The sequence below is a fragment of the Protopterus annectens genome, chromosome 10.part0 (assembly GCF_019279795.1).
Source record: "Protopterus annectens isolate FY-2018-M chromosome 10.part0, PAN1.0, whole genome shotgun sequence".
NCBI lineage: Eukaryota > Metazoa > Chordata > Ceratodontiformes > Protopteridae > Protopterus > Protopterus annectens.
The window spans coordinates 884,333,177-884,357,762 of record NC_056744.1 but is presented as its reverse complement, the minus strand read 5'-3'; the positions used below and the strand labels follow the sequence as shown (position 1 = coordinate 884,357,762).

Genomic DNA, 24,586 nt, shown 5'->3' with positions numbered 1-24,586 from the left:
AGCCATGCATGCCTTCTAATCACAGATCCAGTAACTGCGGCCCTGCAAGAGGCCTCCAAGGAATCAAAACCACATTGCAAAGTATGCTTTCCAACCTGTTCTGCCGAATGCAATAATTCCTGTAATTCTTTATTTTCCACACAATCAGAAATCATCATCATTTTCTGTTTCAGTAAGCCCATAACATGCTGTTGATATTTAAGCATATAAAACTGGCAGTTTAAGGCCCTGATTGCCAAGGTAGCAGAAGTATAAACCTTCTTTCCCCATCTATCCAGCACCCTGGAATCTCTATCAGAGGGGGTAGGATTTTTGGCTGTAGAGGCCTTTACACCCTTAGGACCCTGTGAAATAGTCTCAGGATCAGCAGCAGGATTTTTGAATAGACATTTGTGGGAGTCAGGAACCCTGTAATATCCTTGAAGGCTACGGCCGAGACGTCAGAAGATTAAATTTGCATTCCAGTTGTGGATCTGTTTCAGTTGTTTCTTTCATATTTTTTTTTTTTTGGGGGGGGGGTGCTTATATTAACCCTGTAATATCTGTCTGGCTTAGTAGGAGCTGGAGGTAGGGAGTCAGGAGAAGTCGTGCTAGATTCCAAAAACAAATCATCAACAATGGCTAATACAGGAGCAATTGCCAAAGGCCTATGCTGAGGAAGAAGAAGAAAATCCCTAAGCCTCTTTTTTGATTCAGAGAAGTCCTGACTCTCCCAGTGAAAATGTTCCCTTAAGGTATGCAAAGTCTCTCCAAAAGAGTAATCCTCATGAGGAGATGCAGATGGGATGGATTCCTCTGCATCAGAATCCTCATAGGGTGGAAAAGAAAATTTCTGATCAGAAGAGGAATCAGAAGAAATGAAAACCTGATCTGAAGATTCATAATCAGTGCCTTGCCTAGGCCTCTTAGCAGGGGGGGATTGGGAACCCCTGATCAAGGTAATTAAGTCCTCAGCCGTTTTGATCATCTGTTTTTTAGGCATAGTGGCCTGAGCACATGGCTCATACATTGGTTTTTTAGACATAGAAGATGTTTTTGACCTTGTTTTTGAGGCTGGCGTCAGTTTAATATAAAAATGTTGAGGCCTAAAACACCCTCAGAAGTCAGTGCCTGCTCTGCGGCTCTGGATTCATCCAAGGGAGAGATATCAGCAGGTTCAATACTCTGAGAATCTCGCGGCATACCGGAATCCTAATGGGTCTCGGTAGAGGCCTGTGACTAAAAAGTAGCAGGTATCAGGGGCTGCAAAAGCGCCTCACTGAGTATCGGCGAAAAAGCGACTGGCTTAGGAGAAGCTTCGTCATCGGTTTTGGAACTCGACGGTCTGTCTCTTTTTCTTTGCGTTTTTTGTGAACTCCGGTAGTCGGATTGCTAACCGACGACATTTCAGGATAATTAAATCTTGATCCAAAATATTTAGAAGCAAAAATATACTGACGCTTAATATTGCGTTGGTTAAATCTAGCACAGAACCGACAGCAAGGCACGTTATGATCTGGGCCTAGGCAAGGAATACAGTACAAATGAAAATCCTTATGAGGTATTTGCTTCCCACAAGTAATGTAATTATTAACTTTTACTGACATCGGTAAGGAGCAAGAAAAAGTTTCCCCAACGGGGTACTTAGCTTTAGTTTGAAGACTTCGGTTCTGAAACTCGAATGTGAAAATTTCATGAGTCGGCTGACCGTTACTTGCAAACTGCTTCTGCTTCGGGCACCGCGCGGCAAGAAAGACTGAATAAAATGGTGTCGGCTGCATGTTTTATAGCCCTGATGACCTGACGTCATGGAAGAGGAGACAGCAACCAACGCAGGACCCAAGACTTTGTTATTCAGGCAGACTGAGGGCAACCTGCCAGCAGATTACCCAAATGTAATGACTGCAACAGTGAAACACGAAGAACATACTGTCGGCAATGAAGTTGAAAGATCTCCCATGCCAAGGAAGGCACTTTGGGATGGGTCAGATCCAAAAGTGTTGAAGCCAAAGGATGGGCCTCAACAGACAAAATAAGTGGAGGGGAAGGGTGGCCAATGGTCAGTATGTTTCCCAGAGATGATACAGACAGGACACCAAGCTGGATCTGCATTCCACAAGAACTTTCTCATCTTTTCCATGTTGTACTCTGTCAGGCTCCAAGAAGATTGGGTAGATAAAGCCACTGAGGAAGACCTGGAATACTTCCTCTCCTGCAAAATCAGATTGTGTAACTTGGGGCTGACCAGTTCTAGTGAAAACTGGGGCTGAGGTGAGGATGGACAGGACCGAGATGCTTTTGGTTCCCACCTTCTAGCCAGTTTAGGTAAGAGTCCAACTAGTACTGACGGAGTCAAAGAATGTTTAGTTATAGAAAGAGATCTTCCTTTTCTTTCTCTTTATGCTTACTTATTTCTTTGTTCTTCTCCTGATCTTTATCTGGGGCCTTATCAGAAGGTCTGTCTCTGTCTTACTTCTTAGCGGGGGGATGAAGAGGAAGGCCAAGAAGTAGTGGCCCCTGTCTGTAGAGGGATGAAACCCTCACCACCAATTTATCACGGTAAGCTTGTAAGGCTCTAGCACTGAAAGAAGTGCATAAAGAGCATGCTATGCCCAAATGGGGAATGCCAAGGTAACACACACATAATGAGTGAGGATTCTGAAAGGGCAATTTCTGCCTGCTCTTAGACCATTTTTTGAATGCTTGAGACTCAACCATGTTGATAGCAACTGAACTGCACTGAAAAACATAGCAAATACTATTAAATATTAACACAAACAGTATTCACAAAATCCTAATTCACTGTAAGCACTAACAAACACTATCTTATATCTAAGAAAAAGTGCTAACTTCTATACATTAAACTAGACAAAGAGAGACAAGTCTTCTGGTACAGGGTTAGTAAAGTAAAAGGGGTAAAAATGATTTGAAGTATTTGGAAACATTTGAAACCTTCTTATATCAAAAAGATACAAGAGCCCTCGAGAACATGTCTGAAGTCTTCATTCAACAAATGAGATCTCGGGTATTAGACTGGAGTTCAGGGAATTATGGTTAGGGGAAGATTCAGAACCATGGAAGTTTCAAATTCGGGCAAAGGGTCAGATATGGTCAGATCCAACATCCCATATGTTGAATCAGACAGTACACAACACTGGATACACAGTTCCCCACAGAAAAAATGGATTTAGAATGTTTAAATCAACTTTTAAACTGCCAGACCTAAAAGTGTGCTCCCATTTAAAAGTACAGCAAAGTCTCATGTCAGTCAATAAAAACACATACTTTGAGCTTAAAATGTAAAGGAAAGGAAGAAATTAAAACATTAAAAATAATATGTGGAAGTTTTTTCCTGAAATGGAACTTAACTGCCATGCAATGGAACAGCACAAGCTGACTGTCGATCCTTTGAAGCCCAGACAGGAGCACTCTCCTTGGTGGTGAGAAAGTTCTAACAGCTTGGCACCTAAACATGTCTTTTTAGTCAGTTCAACTCGAGCTTACTAATGGTTTGGTTACGTGGGAGGTGCCCTGAAGCACTGAAAGCTGGCTATTACAGCCTATGCAAAATATAACACATATAACTTATACTACTGTAGCAGTGATTAATATGATGAACATCAGTGCTAGAATTTACTGCAGAAAACTGGCAAAGGAACCAAGGTAGTGGGAGCAAATAACTACAGAGGGAAGGTTAATACAGTGGCATGAGACCAAGACGACGTTTGAACAACAGGCTAGAGACTGCCTTCCTACCAGGGACTGACATCAGAGGACAGGAAAAGGGATAGGGTAATCTTTAGTGAAAGACCTGCTATGGTAGAACTTTTACCTTATTCTAGAACCGAAGCTGCTGGTAAAAAGGGGATAATTAGTAGAGTATATAAAATATTGCATGATAATTATAAGAATCGATTAGAGGAGGTTAGAAAAAATTGGGAAGACAGACTAGAAAAGCAATTTACAAGAGAACAATCACAGGACATATGTATGGCTCACAAGACTGCAACAAAATCCAGACGGTTTAGGATCATTGCTTGGAATTGTTTGTAGAGATATTTGTTATACCCCGAGCAAGCTTCAAAGAATTTTTCCTCAGGTAGCCTGCAAATGTCAGAAGTGTGATGGGGATGGAAGAGGTAACTAGCAACATACACTTTGGGAGCATAATGAGTTGGCATTTTTTTAAAAATCCCCTACAGAGCTATCATCATCATCCACCCCCTTTTTCTAATTTTTTACATGGCGTTGGGGTGTCGTGTTAATTGTCACCATTTCTCTCAATTCAATGCCACACTCCTGCCTTCTTCAACACTCATGCCTCACTGTCCCATATCTTCTCTCACACAACCTATTCACCTCTGCCCGTGTTTCCTTTCTTACCTTCTTCCTGTCTGTCCCAAATCTTCTTTACTAGACTTTTCTTCTGCTTTTCTGCATATGTGCTTAAACCACATTAATCTGTTCTCTTTGATCTTTTCTGCAATTGGAGCTACTTTGGCTTCTACTCTAATGTCCTCATTTCTTTGTCTGTCCTACAGTGTGTATCCTACATCACCCATCTCATGCATTTTTTTCCATCACCTAACTAACATCATAACCTAGCTTCCTTATCTGCTCTGCCTTTACTGCTAGGATTCTGTACCATTCTGTAGTACTGGTTGCACCACTGTTTTGTACACCTTACTTTTTCAACTTTTGTCAATCTTCTGTCATACAATACACTTGACACTATGCCAGTTGGCTGCAGCCTCTCTGCTTCTGGTTTTGACCTCTTCATTCAGGCTTCCCTTCTGCTCACTAAAGCTGTTAACCTGTCCCACTATCTTCCCTTCTATCTCAATTCTAAGCTTCTTCTGATTTCCCCAATTTGTTGCCATTATTGCTGTCTTATCTGTACTTAGTTTCATCCCATGTGCCTTCAGTTTTACATCCCATTCTCCTATCCTTTGCTGAAGTTGTTGCTGAGAGTCTGCCTGTAATGCCGCACTGTCTGCAAACAAAAACTTTGTTGATCTGTCCCCTCCAACCTGTTTGCTAATGTAATCCATCACCAGTATGAACAGCAGTGGGCTCAGAACTCTGATACACACCCACTCCCACCGGGAACCCTTCTGTGAAACCAAACATTGTTTGTACTTGAGTCATTGGATTTTTTTACACAGCCTACACTAATTCTACCAATGTTTCTGGGACTTCGACCCACCACAGTACTGCCTAAATCTGCCTTCTTGGGACCTCGTCATATGCTTTCTCCAAGTCTGCAAACGCCCAAATGGACTCTTTCTTCATCTCTATCTTCTTCTCAACTATCTGTCTTATTGCAAACATTGGGTTAGTTGTGCTGCATCCTGATCTGAATTCAAACTGTTCATCTCCCATCTTACTTTCTGCTACTCTGCATATCTGTTTACCACCCTCTCCAAATTTTCATGCAATGTAACAGGAGTTTGATACCTCTGTACTGCCCACAACTGTGGATGTTCCCTTTGTTCTTGTACACTGTCATGTGTATGCTTATTATCTAGTCATCACAGATGCACCTTTCTCTCCACACTGCTATGAGTACCCTCAGAAGCCATTTCCCCCCATCTCACCCAGCATCTTTATCAAATCTGATCCTGCTGCTTTCCTTGACTTCATTTTCCAATGCTGTTCTTACTTCTAGGGTGGGCTCCTCTTCTTCTCTCATCATAAGCTACGTCTGGGTAGTACAGCTTCTGTGGGTTTTTGTTCATTCAGAAGCTGCTGCATGTATTCCTTCCATCTGCCCCTGATGTCTTGTGGACTGGTGAGGTTGTTGCTGGAATCCATTATGAAAGATGTCTTTTTATTTTTCTACCTGTGTCTTGCAACCTGATACAGTTTCTTTGTGCCACCTACTGAGTCACTTTCCAGAAGATGGTAGAGTGCCTCTGATGCCCTGTTCTTTGCTATTGCAACTCCATTCTTAGCCTCTTTGTCAGCCAACCAGTATTCTTTCCTAGCCTGGTCTAGCTTTTCTATATCCCACCTTTTCCTTCCTCACACACCGCCTTTCTTTTGATGACTTCCTGGACTTCTGCTGCACCTTATTTCCATACCTGGCTCGGTCACATATCTGTTCTGTAGTCCTCACACATGCTGTTTTGAGGCACTGCCAGTGGTTTATGCTGTGGGCCAACTGTTTCACTGGGGATGACTTTGCAATCACTAATTTTACCACAGTGCCCTTTCTTTACTAGGGGGAAGTCTACTTGAGTTGCATGTTAGCCACTCTTGTATGTGATCTTGTGACTGTCCTGAACCATGTATTGGCTACTATCAAGCCATTTGCCAGACAGAAGTCTAGAATGGCTCCGCCTTTTTTATTCCTGTTGTCCCACCCATGTGGACCCAGGCAGTCCTCATATCCTGTTCTGACTGTCCAGATATGTGCTTTCAAGTCACTCATTATCAACAATTATTCATGTTGTCCTGCCTTATCTAGTAGGTCCTGCAACTGCTGTCTGTACATATTCTTCTCTTAACTATCACAACCCTGATGTGGGGCATAGGCTGAGATTATGAATACTGTCCTAACATTAGGCTGGAGTCTGATTGCCATGAGTATGTCACCAATTCTGATGACATCCCTCACTGTCTTCTGAAGCCTCTTTCTCATCACAATTCCCACACCACTTACAGCCTGTCCTCTCCCTGAGTAGTAGACTCTGAATCCCAAGCCAAGTGGCTTTGCTGCACTGCCCTTCCATCTTGTCTGTTGGATACACAGGAAATCCATCCTCCTCTGTACCATCGTGTCATCTACTTCCAAACTCCATTCTGTCAGTGTAGAAATTCTTAGTTCATGTTTGCCACGTTGATTAGTTTTATGTCCAGCTTTGGTTCAACAAGGCTATCCCAGGTAACCCAGGCTGGACAACTGGACACCGGCCAAGCAGTAGCTTATTGGCCCAGGGCTGCTTGGCTTTATGGCAGGCACACACTGGCGAATAGCAGCACACAAAATTAGCATGGGTACTTCTCATCATGGGCAAATACTCATGCCCATTTGGAGACATTAATTAACATGACTGAATTACCTAGACCTACATTTTACACCGCCAAGTGGCTAATCCTGCCAAAGGGCACAGACTGTGATCTGTGTTTTGCTATCTTGGGGATACTGTGCAGCCCAGCAGATGTCCAAAGAGGTTGGTTTATACAACCCCCCCCCCCCCTCATAGGGCATCATGTAGATTCTTTGTGCTACCCACAACTCTGTTCATTAGTGAGTTTGAGATGGAAACACTGAGCATGTTTTTTGGAGGGGGGGGGGTGGAACCCCACAGAGCCACAGGGAGAGCATGCAAACTCCAAACAAGCAGTGGCTGGAGGTCAGGATTGAACCTTGTATCTTGTGCATGAGAAGCAAGGACCTTAACCATTATGCCAACTGGTCCTCACACAGTACCCTGTTAAAATATTGGGTGAGCAAATGGCTATAAGTAAGGAAAATATTCTTTTGATTTCTTTTGATCTGGGACATAGTAAAACCTTCTTAAATTAAATTAAATTTGTCTGGCTGCCCAAAAAAGCAATTACTAGAAAATGGAAATCAAAGTCTAAACCAACTATGTGAAGCACTGAATATTACAAAAAAGGTAAAAGAACAAGAAGAGGCATCCTTAGAAACGGGAAGGAGCAAATTACATAGAAATACATGGACACTGTGGTAACGCATGCAGTATAGTGCTCAGGCGGAGTAAGGTTTAAGGAAAGGCAGGAATTCAGCAATTTATGTAATATTGGACTGATAATTACAGATAAAATATATGTGATGTATAATGTATATAAATGGAAGAATTAACCATATTATGCTTTCTTTTCTGTTAATGTATGTTTCCCTGTGTCTTAAGTAATAATTTGATAAAGGTATTTTTTTTAAATATTAAAAACTTCAAAGGCAACAGTAATGAACTATGCTCAACCACATGACTTGGTACAAAGCTTCCCTTTTCTATGTGGTCATAGCAGAATGACATATATGGGAATTTGGTTGAAATGGAATGTTGAACAAGTAGCTAAGAAAATAAGAGAAAAATACTCAAAGAATTTTAAGATAAAACTAAATGAAATGGTAATTTATTGCCACTGATAATAAAATGCAAGTGCTTAAGATATTTCTGGCTCCACTGGTTTATATGTATCACCTGGGATATCAAATATGGAATAACATGAAAAAGAAAATTAAGTATTTTTAAGGTAACAAAAGGAAAAAGAGGGCTATGGAAAAACTAATACTGACAAAGGAGCAAGATGGTTTGGGATTTCCATTTTTGGAGGCACACTATAAGGCCATGTAACTTGGATTAATACATTTTATTTAAGAAATAGAATACATGCCGAAATGGAAGCACATGATATGCACAGTGCCCAACAAAGAAATAACATGATCACAACTGGGCATTTGGGCAGGTCTAAGAAATTAATATAAAGAACGTTGCATGCAGTGTTATATACATAAAATTGTTAAGCAAATCTTTATGTTAAAGGAAGTTAGACCTTTGAAAAATAGAATAATGTCAACAGGTTATAGTGCTTATGGTAATAAGAAAGACAGAGAAGAGACTAGCATCAGCATTTGTAGAAGAAAGAACAAAGGACTGAGATTTTGGGAGAAGTTAATAAAATGGGATGCAGCTAGACAAATTTCTGGGTTATTGAACTTGGATCAACTTGCAGATACAAGTCTACTATTAGAGTTCAAAGAAAGTATGCAGAGATTGTAAAATAACTCTGTTAAACCACAAATAGTAGACTTCATAATTAAGGCCAGAACAGAAATGGCAGGTCAGAAAAGAGTAATATATTAGTCTATATTAGACTTGAGAAGACAATACAGTATAAAGGTAAGCACAGAGAGAACAATTAAGGATTTTACAGATGATCAGTGGATAGAAATGTGTCTTAATCCTACATATGAAATCAAATTGAGAAAATTAAAAATTTTTGCATGGAAATGTTTGCATAAATATTTTTATGCCCCTATATGACTTAAAATATTCCTGCAGACAAGAAAGATACTTTGGAGATGATGTGACAGTTCAGATGAATGTGCTTGGGGGCATATATTTTTGGAAAGTATGGAGTTTTTCAGTGCAAACCTTACTTGAATAATACGCTAAGTCTTATACTTGTAAAATAATTCCATGGGACCACAACCTCTTCATGAAGATGAGCTTACCCTACAATTTGCTGTCTGTGCCTTCTCCTGTCCTCTTTTGTGGATCTTGTTAAAGGCAGTCCTTCTTATCTCCCTGACATGATGATATGCAACAATGTTATGCTCCTCATATAGCTCTTCTACTATAAATTACAAAGAGCTTTAGCTCTTCTGGTTTCTGGTCATGTCCTTTCCCCTCCATATTGTGCACCCTTCTGTTGGCTTTCATCTGGATTCTTACTGATAATATTCTATTGTATAACTTACAGAACTGCATAAAGTACTCAAGGTGAAGCCTGAACTGTGCCCAGTGGTATGGGAAAGTTGTCTGATTTTGCAGTTTATCCCTCTAAGGATATACTCCAGTATTCTACTGACTGCCACCATTCTCTGACTCTTCTCCAGGCCCCCCAGTTCAAGAGTGACTGGCACATCCAGACTCTTCTGATGGCATATGTAATAATTTATACGAGGGTTACTGTGGCCTGTGTACAGTACTCTCACCAGTGTGCATGGAACCTCGGCTACAACAATTCAGCCCATTGGGACAGCCTTTCTAAAACCTTCCAATCATCCACTACTGCACCTAATTTTGAGTCATCAGTGATGAGTCACAGCCTAGAAATGAACACACTGAACAGTACTAGACTCACAACCGACCTCTAATGTACTCCATTAGCCATCTTAATAATTCCAGACTATGTTCCTCTTGTGAAGCCCTCTGCGTCTATCATGCATAAATCTAGTTCCTTAACTCTGAGCCTACACTCATGTCTTCAGTTTTCTTAACTTTCTGCTCAGGATCAAGTCAAAAGACTTTTCTGAAATTCTAGATCATCACATATACCAGCACTCCCTCTATCAAGCTCTTCTGTGACCCAGTAATAAAACTAGATCAGGTTTGTTGGTTTGTCTGACAATTTCTTCTCACCACTTAATAAATGGTAATTGTCTGGGAGATTGCTGTCCTCTAAGAAAGCCACTAGCCTTTCTCTTAGGAACATGATTCAATATCACAGCTTTTACTAAAAGCATTTATTATTTTGCTGAGCAGAGAAATCCACATGGACATAACCCATTTTCATTGGAAGCCAAGAGAGAAAATCTCCATAAAAACTCTTTACACAGTACTACATCAAATGCAAAACATACAAAACATGCATAACAAAATAAGTTTGAATAAACAGTCCGTAAAAAGAAGGAATATACTTTTATCTTTAAAAACAATTATGCATTTTTCGACAAGTTAAAAGATAAGGTAACACATTCAGATTAAACAGAGTTAAACAGTGAAAATAGCACTCCTTGCACTTAATTTTCAAGCTCCTTTACTACTACTATCTTTCTGAACTCAAGTAAAACGTGAGCACACAAACACTAGTTCTGTATCTAAGTACACTTCAACTTTCAGCACTTACGTATTATTGCAACCAGATTTTCACGACAGCAGTGGTTTCTTCCCAATCAGTGAATGTGCAAGTTAATGTGCTTGAAATGGAAAACTGTGTGTTTTCTTTAACAAAATAGGTTGGTTTCCGGACGGTTACAAACACAAAGTACACAACATACTGTTGTTGTTTTTTCGTGCTCTTTAATGGCACTAACATGTCACTGCATTGCAAGGCTGCCCACTGAGCGTTCTTTGTCAGCCCATGCTGTGAAATAATGGCCATACTACATACATTCCTTCCAAGTTTGGCTTCGATTGTCAGGGCTGCTGTAGCATCCTTTACCGCCATCGCTGAATGCAAGAACTGGTTAAGGCATTCAGTAGCAGCTTGCCAGTAATAGCAGGTATTCAGGCTTCTGAGGATTAAACGTGCATTTTTTAAGCATAGCAGAAAGTCTGTCGCATCAGAGATATATGCATTTTTTTTTTTATTTGGCATCCTCGCTGCACTGTTTTGGCCCTTTTCTTTCCCCATTTTAACTTATATGACATCACTGACCTGATTCTATTTGGAGATCAAGCACAATGTCTCTCAGCACTTGGTTCCCAATCATGACAAATGTTTGTTAATGTTGCTAAAATGTGTAATACAGCTTGTTTTCTTTCAACAGTACACCTTATTTTCTGGACTATCAGTACAACGTGCAAGACATGCTGCTGTTCTTTCTTAATGGTGTTTACTGGAACCCATATCGCTTCCTGCAAGTCTGCCCGTTGAAGGTTGTGCCAGTAAACACCATTAAGAAAGAACAGCAGCATGTCTTGCACATTGTATTGATAACAGTCCAGAAAATAAGGTGCACTGTTAAAAGAAAACACATTATATTACATTTTAACAACATTAACGAACATTTGTCTTGATCGGGAAGCAAGTGCTATTACTGCAAAAATTTGGTTGCGATAATATGCAAGTACCCAGCTTTTATGTAAAACATTAACAACTATTCATGCTGAACTTTAGTTGGTTAACCTACTACTAACATTTATGAGGACTGTATTCAGGATTGTGTGCATCACTAAAGGAATACACAGTGAGTGAGTGAATCCTGCATTTATACGGTCAGAAAAGCACGGCTTTGACCAATACTATTTTTGTGAAATGTGATAAACAATAACCAGACACCCCCTTTTTTACGTTCTTAGTGTTACAGGTTTTACTACCAAGCATGACCGCTGTAACTGAAAAGCTTGATCGTCTTACCCCTCTCTAAGGCTACAGCATAAGGCTAACATGATGAACATTAAGCATTACTTTAGAGCAAATCGCATTTAGCTTCTGCATAAACAGGAAAGATCTTCAAGGGATCTGATATCTGTCTATATAAAATATTCAAACTCTCAATTTAATGGTTGGCAATATAGCAACAGCTACAATCAAGGCATTATGTACAAAAGCACAGGAAATGAGCCTATATCTCAGAAAGAACCACACTATTAACTGCATCAAATACAGCACTAAATGAAGACTGTCAGAAGCAACTTACCTTCTCACAATCTGCTATACGTTGTTCTTTTTCTTCTAATTCAATCTTTGTTTGCTGTTCCTTTTGAAGCAACTCAAAATCCTTCTCTTGGAGTTGAGTTCTTGTGAACTGTAATTTTTCATCTAGCATTTCAGTCTGTTTAATTGATCAAATAACACAATAAGAGAGTCAGATAAATTATCTAAATTTTAAAATGCTATAATACTATGTCAGATAAAATGCTATAATACTATGTCAGATGTAAATTATATGCAGTTTAATTTAATATATTAATTAGTTAAGCGACAACTGCAAGAAACCAATACTCACAGATCAGAACACAATTCACACATGCTGTTTTGAGGCTCTCTTTCTTCTGCTGCTTGTTTTAATTATTTCATAAAAAAGTTAAGAGGCAGTTATTTAACTGCTCAAGACTATAAGAACTTAAAAAAAATGAGAGAGTTAAAGCACTGTCAGGCTTCACTACCTTATGGGCACAGTACTTGTTGTAGGCAGAATAACACACAAAGAAAGTAGGGCTTCAGCTGCAGTCCATAGATAAAAATGAAAAGAACAGACAGAATTATGTGAAAGAAAATAAAATGTTTTCCATATGTGGTTTTTGCCTTCATAAATACAGGTCATTAAGCCACCGCGAATGGGACACAACTAACCTGCTCCCTTACATGGGAATTTCACCAGAGATCAGAGTGAGAGCTGTCTGAAGAGTATGAGACTGATTCATGGACTTGCTTGCATCTTGGCAATGAGGGTGTTTTGCAGTGGCCTAACCCTGTTCCTGGGCAGGTGGATGTGCAATTCACATCACAGAGCATCACCCAGCTATGCTACTTACGGTGGCATAATAAAAATTGAAATGTGAGCACCTCAAACTTAAAAGTTAACTACTGTAAAGTCTATGATGCATCCTGCAGCCTCAGATCAGAGACGTAACCATTATAGACCAAGATTTTCCCAAAGAATGTTTTGTTTCACACAACAGTTTCTCTTGATAACATTCTCAAGGAAGGTAGGTTTAACTGTTTAAAATGCCCAGATCTAGTGTGGAATTCTTGAACACTTTGTAATTAAAAACTCCGTAATAGAAGACTGGAAATAGCAGTAGACACATGAAGCATCGAGAGTCCAAAGTTCAACCCACATGTAGTTGGATGCAAGCTTGAAAGCAAATGTGTGACTCAACAAAATTGATTACTTTAAGCTTGTCCCATCTCTAGTCAGGAAAACCTCTGTCTGAATATACCACATGGCCTATGAGTACACTTCAGGGAAGGCTGTGAATTACACAGTCCCTTTGATCTATCAAAAACTGAGTGGCTTGTTCAGAGGCAGATGCTGAGAAAGCCTTCTGAATGAAAGTTAGATTGAACCACAAAGGAATCAGTGCTGAGCCCATAGCTACTCACAATCTTTAGCAAGACTTGGACCATATTTCTTCAGCTAATGATAGGGCAACATGATCCTCAGATAAATCTTTTAGCACTATGCAAAGTGCTTTCATGTAATCTAGTTAAAATACAAAAGTGGTTTGTAGTCACAGGATTTAATGAGTTTCAAAAATAAGAGCTAAACCATTCATTTCTCAGCTTCTAAAAGACAGTAAACTGTACAGACAAGTCGGACCACCACTTCACTAAAAGGCAGTTTAAATGTAGTTAAGCAATAGTGGTCACCTTTTAAAGGTGCACTTAAAAGCCACACTATATTTCTCAGTTCCTGTGGTCCATCCAATTTTCTCAGATCTCTTAATTGCTGTGATACTAATTACATTAGCATAATATTTATTTGTTCATATGTAATGGGAATAGAATGGCAACTTTTACAACACAGAAATTTACTCAATGAAATAGCCAATTTTTAAAAAAGAAAACAAATGCTATAGCCTTTCCTCTGTTCCTTTGCTCTGCCCATCTTAATAAGTAAATGTGTACAGATTGTTTGCTGCTCCTGTCTTCGAAGAAACAGTAAATATGGTCTTAATGTAAAACACAAACTTATAGACATTTTGTTTAAAATGTTATTTACATGATTTGTATTATTTTAAGCAACTAACATGTTTCCTGAAACTAGTACATAACAAGTGCGTGAAAAACTACATATAATACTGCAGTGATATGGGCAGGATAAAGAATATTCTGTGAATACTGTGTCCCATAGTACACATTTAGTATTTTTCCAGAATCTACTTCTTGTTCATATTTATGGTATAGTACTGAAGCTGACAAGTATGTTTTTATTTCATTATTGGTGTAGCGGTTAGCGTTGTCACCTCACAGCAAGAGGTTCTCCTGTTCGATTCTCAGCTGGAGCGCCTTGTGTGTGGAGTCTGCATTTCCTACACGGTTGAGTGACACTAAAGACATGCAGGTAGGTGCGAGCGTGAATGGATGTGCCTTCGTTGAAGGTTGGGCATCGGGCTGGCAACTCGTCACCGTAAAATTCACTTCCAATCATGATCGGACCGGAGTTCCAACCGGGAAAAGGCGAAATAGTTTTTTATTAAAAATATGTAGAAATAGAAGATAGACCATTTAGTCCAGTATAAGCACAAAGGAATCGAACCTTTCATGGCTGCTTACACTTCTGTTAAGATGTAGATATGATAAGTAGTGGGTTGAAAAGACCAACTATCTTCTACTAGTCAATTTTCACATCTCGTAGGTTACGTATTCACACTAGAAAACGTCTGCTACAAAAATAAAACTTAATTGCATTTAGGCAAAACCATAACTAGGGTAGAGTGAAGGAGTTAGCTGTTTCTGGTCAAGCTGTTGGGGGTGTGATTGATACTACAGAAGAGCTGCCAATCATTCTTTGTAAGTCAGTGGCATTGATTTTGAGTGCTGATGATTATTTAAGCAGCCATGACTAACATTTAGGCTGCTTAAATTATTTAAAAGAATGCTCATGTTTTAGCAAGTCTAGCAAATAACCACTACAGTTCTATGCTAACCATCTGTGAAGGAAAAATTCTATGCAGAAACATGAGCAGCTTGCAGGCTCAACTCTAGAGGGTATATTATATTATATTATATATTATATTATATTATATTATACAATGACTGGCTGTTAACATCGTAAAACAAGCACGCTGACTGGCCAGCCCAACCAGAGTGCCCATTGAGAATATACAACTGAAAAAGGTCCGGTTGCCCAGACTTTTGTTCCGTTGATTCTTTAATTTTAAGGGTTTTTTTTCAAAAGAAAAAAAAAAGCGTAGCAACGGAGATCTTTTCTCTGTTGCTTACTTTCCTGAGCACTGATGTACTGGCTATGCATGGGAATGCAAGTTCCAAACGCATGAGCAGTACATCAGATAGGGCAAGGAGGAGAAAGCCAGAGGCAGAAGGACAGCACATTGCCGTTATACAAGGACATTATTTACAAAAATTAAGTATTTTTTCTTAAATAATGTAATTGTATAATAGCAATAACCCTCTTCTGGGTGTGGGTAATGCTGGATTTACCCACGGTTGTCTTTGTTTGGTCACTCGGGCTTCGCCCTCGTGACCAAACCACATCAGCCATGGGTAAATCCAGCATTACCCACACACAGGCGTGCGTTATTGCTTAATTATATCATATCATTTATTTTTCTTTTTGCTCATGAAGTCTAGTTGAGGGAGGCACAGAACACAGTACACGCTACGCCTAAGAAATTCAAATGAAACAATACACAATTTAGGGATATTTTCTTCAGAAATACATGAAATCTCAGAATGGCTGAAAATTGTAGATAAACACTTATCAAAACTAAACTACCTGATAGGCACCCTAAACTGACTAGTGGGAAAATAACCAACATACAACAAAAACAGCAACTTCACAATTAAATGTTATTGTCAGCTTTATCTGGCATGCTCAGGTGCCCCACACTTCAGATAAAGAGCAAGAAAATAGCCTGGCAGTTCACTACTTACATTTTGTTTCAATACCATACATGATGGAGACCAGAGACATTCAAGATGGCAGTCAACTTCTTTGTAGTACATGGAGTACTTCAATTACAGTCCAAAATTAAAAAAAGGCAACGTTATTAAGTACTGCTAGACTTCAGTCTCATGCTACAGCATTAATAGAAGGCACAAAGGAAGAGCACCTGAATCAGTTACACAGCTTTAAAAGCCTTAATAAACTTCATTCTGCCAATAAAAATGGAAAACTGTGACAATGGCATGTCTAACACCTTTTAAGTTTGTTCATTCATCAGAGGGACCCATGTTCTGCCCACTGTTTATGTGGCAGCTTTCTCAACTATAAAACATGTTGAACTCTTACCTTTTTCTCTTGTTCTCGGAGTTGTAGTACATTACGGCAGCAGAAGCTGTTAAGATCAGGTTACCAATCATCACAAACTGACAATGTGTTCAAGAAATGGACAAAATAAATTCTCTTCAAGATGAAGTCTAGTTCTGATTGGTTACCTAGTCATAGTCTTCTACATTATACCTTACCCTCAAGGATGTAAGTGGTGGATAGGTTCACAAAGATTTTGAATGCTTCAGGTGCTAATGCTTTATTCAAGCTAAATTCCATACACAGCCAATCCAAAGTATCTGATGCAAATGAATACCTGCCAGCCCCTACCCCACAAAACAACAGTATTTACCACTGTCACACACCACTAGACTCCTGCACATAGAAGTAAGACAACTTAAATATCACCTTGAGCTGCACAAGTATATTTTACAAAAAAGTCACCCAACTGCAGCAAGACAGCCAACCAGTCCATCTCTCTGTGACTGATGCAACAAAAAACACTCAACAGTAAAGTATTCAAAGGGATGTCTTTAATAGTGAAAGAGTACTGCTATCATTCACAGCTTCAGAGACCCTCAAGAAGTTCAACTACATTACCCAGTACTGGTAGGAGACAATGTTCCCAATTAAGCAGAATTTCTCCAAAGAGCCCCAGTGAAAATTTGAGATCACCCTATCCAGCCATCCAGACCGGTTTTAAGGGCTGCTAAGGAAGTACTCTGTTCTGCAGGTAAGGGTAGCCTATTCCAGAAACAGAAGATACATTTTATCAGGCATCTGTTATGCCATCTGGTCATGCTGATGGTGTGCATTACCTAACCCAAGATGCCTGCTTCTCACACAGTAAAGTAGTAACACTGTGTAAAGTTATGCTTGCACATCAAAAATTAGGTGAATGGGCAAGATGTTTCAGAGCAGAAATGAATTCAAAGTATTTAGGTTTCTGATGTTAGAAAGAATGGAATCCCATACTTCTGGTGCAAGAACATAGAAGCACTAATATGAAGTTTAGAAAATGGAGTGTGAAGTGAGGGGATGTTGTATGGAATAGAAAGTAAACTACAATTTGACATTCTTGGGGAATGTTTACCGGCTAGGAATGGAAAAGTTTCCATTATTAATTGTTTATACAAAGCTTAATAGTACATCTTTGCTGGATTTGCAGATATCTGGACTTAACAGATAAATAAAACAAATAGAACTGGTAGTGGTTTGCAGACCTTAGAGATTTTCTGGGAGATGAATGCTGTAAGAGAAGTTCATACTCAAGCTCCAAGAATAATATACCCTTTCCAATACATTACTGCTTTAAACAGCCAAGAGGTACAAGATTTTTCTTTCCCAAAACAGAAATGTATTGAACAGATGCAAAAAAAAAAATACAATGTAAACTATGTAATAACATGTAACTATACAGCTCTATAACATTACACTATTCCTTAACACAGAAATTATGTGAACCAATTAAGGATAAATATGAAAGCAAGCAAATGTTATTTCCTTAACTTTAATGTAAGCCATTTTTCCCCTTGCATTTGACTTCTTTAGGCACACAAAGAGTTAGTTTTGAACTTTTTTAAAGACAAAAATTTAAATCTGAAATCACTTCATCAGCATAAACAAAAAAGGTTCCGTTTTCTTGGGGGCAGATTCTTAGGGCTACCCCCTAATAAGTAGTACTTTATAACCCACGTTGACTAGGCTGTTGAGGTTAAGATGCCTTATGACTATGAACCAATGTCTGTGCTTCAAAAATGCACCCAGATCTAAAAATCCAGCCAGTGCTTAATTTATGTGATGGGAAGGAATGGGATGCCATTAAATAAAAGCAGGGGCTTAAAGATGACCAATCAAACTGTAGACCTACTGAAAAGAGGGAAGAGCTCACGAGGTGTGTGCCAGTGGTGAGAAAGTAAGCTAAGTTGAAAAGAAAAACAGGAATGCAATGTCCAAAGGATTTATTTAAAACAGCAGCAAAAATAAAAGGCAAAGCTTTCAAGTTAGACTTCTTCAATGCTTCATAAATAGCATCTGCACATTCAGTATGTAAATACACACAGAAATCAATGAATTAGCTAACCCATTAGAAATTAAAGTCAGATGATCGTAAATAATTAAAATTTAGAGAGTCACTTCATAAAATGCAAAATACATATGTACTTAAAGCACTGACATTTATAAATAAATAAATAAAACAGCCCGAACATACAATGAAAAAATAATCTTTCAATACTTAGATACAATAAAGAGTTATGCACTTACCATAATTTGGAATCTGTGCTATCCAGTGTCATTATTCATCACAGATAGGTGTAGGATCCAACATCGGATCTGAGCCGGCACTCATAAGACAGCTCCTGAGCTCAAGCTCCTCCCCTTCCCAAGGTCCCTAGCTACCCACAACCCTAAGATCGAGGTTTCTGGATAGAAAAATGAATACTAAAGGATACATCCCTCACTAACGCCCCATTTACCAGGAGGAGGGTGGGAATGTGATGAATAATGACACTGGATAGCACAGATTCAAAATTAAGGTAAGTACATAACTCTTTATCTGGTGCTATCAGTGTCATTATTCATCATGGATGGGTCAGAGTCCCCAGCTACTAAAACCCTGGGAGGCGTCACGCAAGGATATGCCTGAGCACAGAACCACCAAATGAAGCTCTATTCCTAGACACCAAGTCTAACTTGTAATGAGCAATGAAGGTATGGGAGTTAGACCAAGTAGCAGCAGCACAAATCCCATCCACGGATAATTTAGCCCAGAGCACAGAACCACCAAATGAAGCTCTACTCCTAGACACCAGGTCTAACTTGTAATGAGAAATGAAGGTATGGGAGTTAGACCAAGTAGCAGCAGCACAAATCTCATCCACGGATAATTTAGCCAAAAAGGCAAAAGAAGCTGCTAATGATCTAGTAGAGTGAGCTTTGACTGGACCGGAGAAGCTCCAGGTGTCTGCTTTTGTAAATGTAGAAAATGCAACTGGCAAACCAATGAGAAATAGACACCTTGGAAACAGTCTGCCCTCTCTTAGCCTGAGAAAAGGTGACAAAGAGCTGATCAGACTTCCGAAAATTTTCTGTCCGCTTACGGTAAAAACGCAGTTGCCTATAAGCATTCAAGCATTGCAACTGATATTCTCCCTTATTGGAAATGCTGGGAAAAAATACAGGAAGATGAATGCACTGATTACAATTCGCCTACAAAGCTATCTTAGGAACAAAGGAAGGATTGGTCCGGAGAGAAACCCTATCCTTATGAAACACAATGAAAGGAGGTTTAATACACAGAGGCTGTAATTCGGAAACCTTCCTGGCTGACATAATAGCCACTAGAAAGACAGTTTTCCTAGACAGAAATTTAAGGTCACATGTAGTCACAGGCTCGAAAGGTTTCTGCAGCACTGAAGTGAGATCCCAAGGAGGGGAAGGATCCTTTACAAGGGGTCTGAGCAGAAAGATCCCTCTAAGGAAGGCCTTGCAAAGCTTAGAAGAAATGGTGGGACTCTCGCCCACAGGAAAGTTGGAGATGGTGGCCATATGGAGTTTGATTGTAGAAAAACTACTCCCTTGTTGAAAGAGAGAGGCTAGGAACTGTAAGATATCCAGAACAGATGCTGAAAAAGGGTTTAGATTGCACTGTTTTGTCCAAATAGAGAATCTTTTCCAATTACTGGAATAAACCATATTGGTAGAAGGCTTCTGGGAAGCCAAAATAATAGACTTGGCCAGTGAAGAAAGCCTGGACTGGCAGAGAATCATTGGAATTGGAGATACCAAGCAGTCAGACGAAGGAACTGAAGACTGAGAAGAGGAAGCCCCCAAGGATGGGAAATGAGATCCGGAATGGGATCCAGTATCCGGGGTGGATATTTCAGATGAGACCAAAGAAGGGAGAACCATGCCTGACGAGGCCAGAAGGGAGCAATGAGGATGAGGGAAGTCTTCAGGTGACAAGCTTTCTGGGAATGACAGGAGTTGGGGGATAGACATACAGAAGACTCAGCGGCCAATTGTGAACCAGAACATCCCAGGGGGGGGGGGTTCTCCCATTGGGGGATCAGGGCAAAGTATTTGCTGCATTTGTGATCGATCGGAGAGGCAACAAGATCGTAGCAAGGAAAACCCCAGCGGTCGAATATCTGACTTGCCAATGACGGATTCAGAGACCACTCATGAGGACTCAGGATAGACCTGCTAAGATATTGGAACTGCTGGGAATATGCACTGCAAAAAGAAAGCGCCTGGAAGACGTTGCCCATTCTCACACTTTCATGGTCTCTCTGCACAGGGGATAAGACTGTTTCCCCCTGCGTGTTGATGTACCAGACCACCGGCATTTTGTCTGTCTGAACTGCAATGGTCCTGAGAGGGGGACAGTCTTGGAAGGCTTGCAACAAGAGAAGGACTGGTCTCATCTCCAGGACATTGATGTGCAATTTGGGCTCTATGGGGGACCACATGCCTTGGACAGTCCTTCCCAGATATTGCCCCCACCCCAAAAGAGAGGCATTTGTGGTCACTGTGGATTGGGGTTAGGGAAGACAGAAGGGTCTGCCTAGAAGGAGCTCCTGAGTTTGAAGTCACCAAGTAAGGTGACAACTGCAGACTTACGAAATCCTGATTGTCATGGACATGGGATGAAAGTGGGTCGACCACGAACTGTAAGGGTACACTGTAGAACTCGCATGTGAAATCTGGTAAGGGGGACTAACTGAATCGCTGCTGCCATGGAAATTAGGGCTTGCAAGATTAAGAGGATTGAGGGACATTCCTGATCCAGAAGGAGATGGATCTCACCCCAAATCATCTCGACTCTGTGTGGGGAGAGTGCTGTAGTCTCTGACACCATGTCTAAAAGGACACAGATAAACTCCAGACTCTGACATGGGACAAGATGAGATTTGGGCAGGTTGACTAATGCCTAGGTCCTGAAAGAGACAGTGTGTGTACTCCGTAGCCAGCAAGAGTTGATCCCTTGTTGGTGCCATGAGGATCTAATCATCCAGGTATAGGAAGTCCTGGAAACCTTGGAGCCTGAGATGGGCTACCACCACTGCCATAAATTTGGTGAACACCCAGGGGGCTGAAGTGAGGCCAAAGGGCAGGGCTCTAGAATGATTGGCCCCCAGCTGGAAGCATAGGTATCTCCTGGAGCATCTGTCTATTCTGATAGTAAGCATTCTTGAGATCCACTAAGCACATCCAATCATCCTTGCACAGAAGAGGCAGACTGGACTGAACAGTGACCATCCATAACTTCGACTTCTTGACTTACAGATTTAACAAGCTGAGGTCCAGAATGGGATACAGGTCCCCGGTCTTTTTGGGCACTAAAAAGATGCGAGAGTAAATTCTGGACCCTCGTTGTCCTGTTGGGACCTTCTGGATGGCTCTTTTTCCAAGGTCTCGGAGCTCGAAAAGTACCAACTCCCTTTGATGGGGTAGGAACATCCAGGAAAGAATTTTGAGTTAGAGGGGGCTAAAAAAAGGGAATGAAGTAACCCCTGACATGATGTTTAACACCCACTGATCTGAGGTAATACTTGTCCAGACTAGTGGGTGAATGGATAAATGACCCCTGTCTCCAACGCAGGACAGCCAGGCAGCACTTCAGGAGCACTGAGGGGGCTTCTCTGAGAAGGGTTTCCAGGAGTCCTGATTCTGTAGACCCCCCCCCCCTGCCTCCAGGGCGGCATCTACTGTCAAACCCCCTTCCCCAGCCAGAAGAGGAGGATTTCTGAGGAGCATACTGGAAGGAAGACTGAGACCTGTGTGGACCATAGTTTCTTACTACCCCTCTGATTCTTGGAAAAAAGATTGTTGGGGAGAAGAGAACTTGATCCTGACCGTGAACAAAGTCTTTTCCTCCTGCTTGCGACGGGTCAAAGTTTCCTTAACAGAAGGGCAAAACAAGGATGACCCATCGAAAAGGGCATTGGTGAAGGACGCCTTGAAGTTATCTGCAAAGACTAAGTCAGGCATGACACCTAATTGCAATGCCAGTGCCCGCCGCTCAAGAGGTGGCCTCCACCACATTGGAGATCAATCTCATTAAGGCATTAGCTAAGGAAGTGAGTCTGGAACGCTTCAGAGAGACCAAGTTAAGACTCCTCAGAGGCAACAACTCCGAAAGGGTAATGGAGAGTTCCAATACCAAGTTCCTTTGCAGCCAAGTAAAGTGAGCCATATAACTGATTGCCCTCAGTCCAAAAATAGCTGAGGCAAACATGCGCTTTCCAAAATGGTCAATCCCCCGTGACTCCCTGTTTGGGGGATGGACAGTAGAGTGGGCCCATCCCGAATGCCTTCAGGAACACGGCTTCCTCTGAAGATGGGGCGGTGGAAGACCAACCGTCTCGCTCTTTCAGGATCTCAAGGATGTCCTCAAAGGATACCTCTTCAGTCGGAAGCCTGGGGACCCTCCCATCTCCTTCCTCGAAATCTATGTCTTCGGTTAAGGACTCACGAAGAGAGTCCAAGTGCCTCCTCTTGTATGTCCTCTTCTAAGGACGTTCCTCCATGGCGGACTTGGAAGAGGAAGGGACCCCAATGGGAGCAATGCCTGTCTGAATATGCTCACAAGAGGGCTGATCCTGGTAGGATGATGAGGTTCCGCCACCCAAAATCAAAAGAGTAAGGGGTGGATTCAGGGTCGAGGAAGATACTGCTGCCCATCCAGAGAGACTTCTCGCTATCACCCAGAAGGCTGATGGGCTGGACGAAGCTCCACCTCCCAATCAGGTGCAGCTGACTGGGATGGGGAGATGACCCCAACGCCGCATCAATGTCCCCAAATGATATTGGTCCTGAGCTGTCCAAGGCAGACGCCCCCAGGGGGTAGGGAGCGGTCTGAAAAATCTGGTCCCAGCCCCACTCCCCAGTGACCCCCCCCCACCTCACAGGGCCGAGCACAGCCAGCTCCAAGGGCAATGGAGCTGAACCCACCAGGGACCCAGATGGTTTGGGAATGGAAGAGATGCCAGACACAGCTGGCCTCTTGCTGGGGATGCCCTGATCCTGGGGAACTGAACCCAAATGGGTCAGTCTGGAACAGAGGAGTTCCATGGCTGGTGAAGACCACCTGGGCATGTGGGCAGAGGATGGCAACAAACCCAGTTCGATTTTGGCTTTGAGAAAGCTCTTCATCATCCTACCCATATCAGAAGGAAGCAGACTCCTGGCAGAATGGGAAGAAAGGGAGGTATGGCTTGTCCTAGCTGAGGGTCTCTGGTCTTGGGAGGAAGACCTGCTGGAAAGCCCTGGATCAGCTCTCCTAGGTTTGGAGGGGGGAACCTTCAACAACAATAAGTGGATCCAACAAAACTGTTGGATCTAAGGACCTGCTTTGATCTGAAGATGTGAATGGTAGAGCTGTTGGATCCAATCAAAAGGTAGGCTCCAAGGACAGTCTAGGTCAGCTAGGATCCGAGGACCTCCGAGGCTTTGAGGTCTTGGATCCGACAGCAGAAGCTGGGGCTCTTGGAGCAGAGCAGCCTGGATCTGAAGCTAGAGAGGCTGGTCTTGGATGCAGGGAGCTGTGATTCGAGAGCCTCGGCTTTTTGGTGGGGGAATCCTGCAAGGAAGAAGACTTCCTTTTGGGATCTGAGAAGGGCTTAGAAAGAGACCCCGAAAACAGGGGACCCCCTTTGGGCAGCCCTTTCAGGAGAATCTTGTTTCTGCAATGTAGGAGAGCCCTGGTATTGAAGCCAGAGCAAATATCACACTCAACCTCCAAATGGAGCGTGTTCCAACCACACGAGGAGCACCTTTTGAAACCAGTAGGTTTCTCAGTCATCCCACTATATAGCAGACAGACAGACAGACACCCACACACACACACAGATATACCCAGACACCCACACACACACACAGCACAACCACATGAGGGGGGGGGAGAAGAAAAGGGGAAAGGGAAGGCTACTTAAGATCAGGAAACAGAAAGCACAGGAACCCAGGTAAAGATCTAAAAATATAACTACACTAAGCTAAATTAAGTTAATACACTACCAGGAGAGGAGGAAAGTAAGTAACAGATAATGAGGAAAGAAAAGCCCAAGAAAAGAAAAAAAACCTACTTAACTGAATGAAGATCTACTTGAGATGCAGGAAGCATGTCTTATCATTAACCACGGCAAACAAGATCTGAGGGTTGTGGGTAGCTAGGGACCTTGGGAAGGGCAGGAGCTTGAGCTCAGGAGCCATCTTATGCATGCC

The 24,586-nt window shown here is 41.5% G+C and overlaps 1 protein-coding gene across 1 annotated transcript in view; it reads right to left on the bottom strand.

Moving 5' to 3' along the window:
• CCDC18 (coiled-coil domain containing 18) overlaps positions 1 to 24,586 on the bottom strand; it is a 2,776,331-nt gene that overhangs the window by 642,578 nt on the left and 2,109,167 nt on the right. The window contains exon 17 of the mRNA XM_044086821.1: positions 12,101 to 12,235. Coding sequence (XP_043942756.1) covers positions 12,101 to 12,235 — 135 coding nt within the window. The remainder of the gene's footprint in view (positions 1 to 12,100; positions 12,236 to 24,586) is intronic.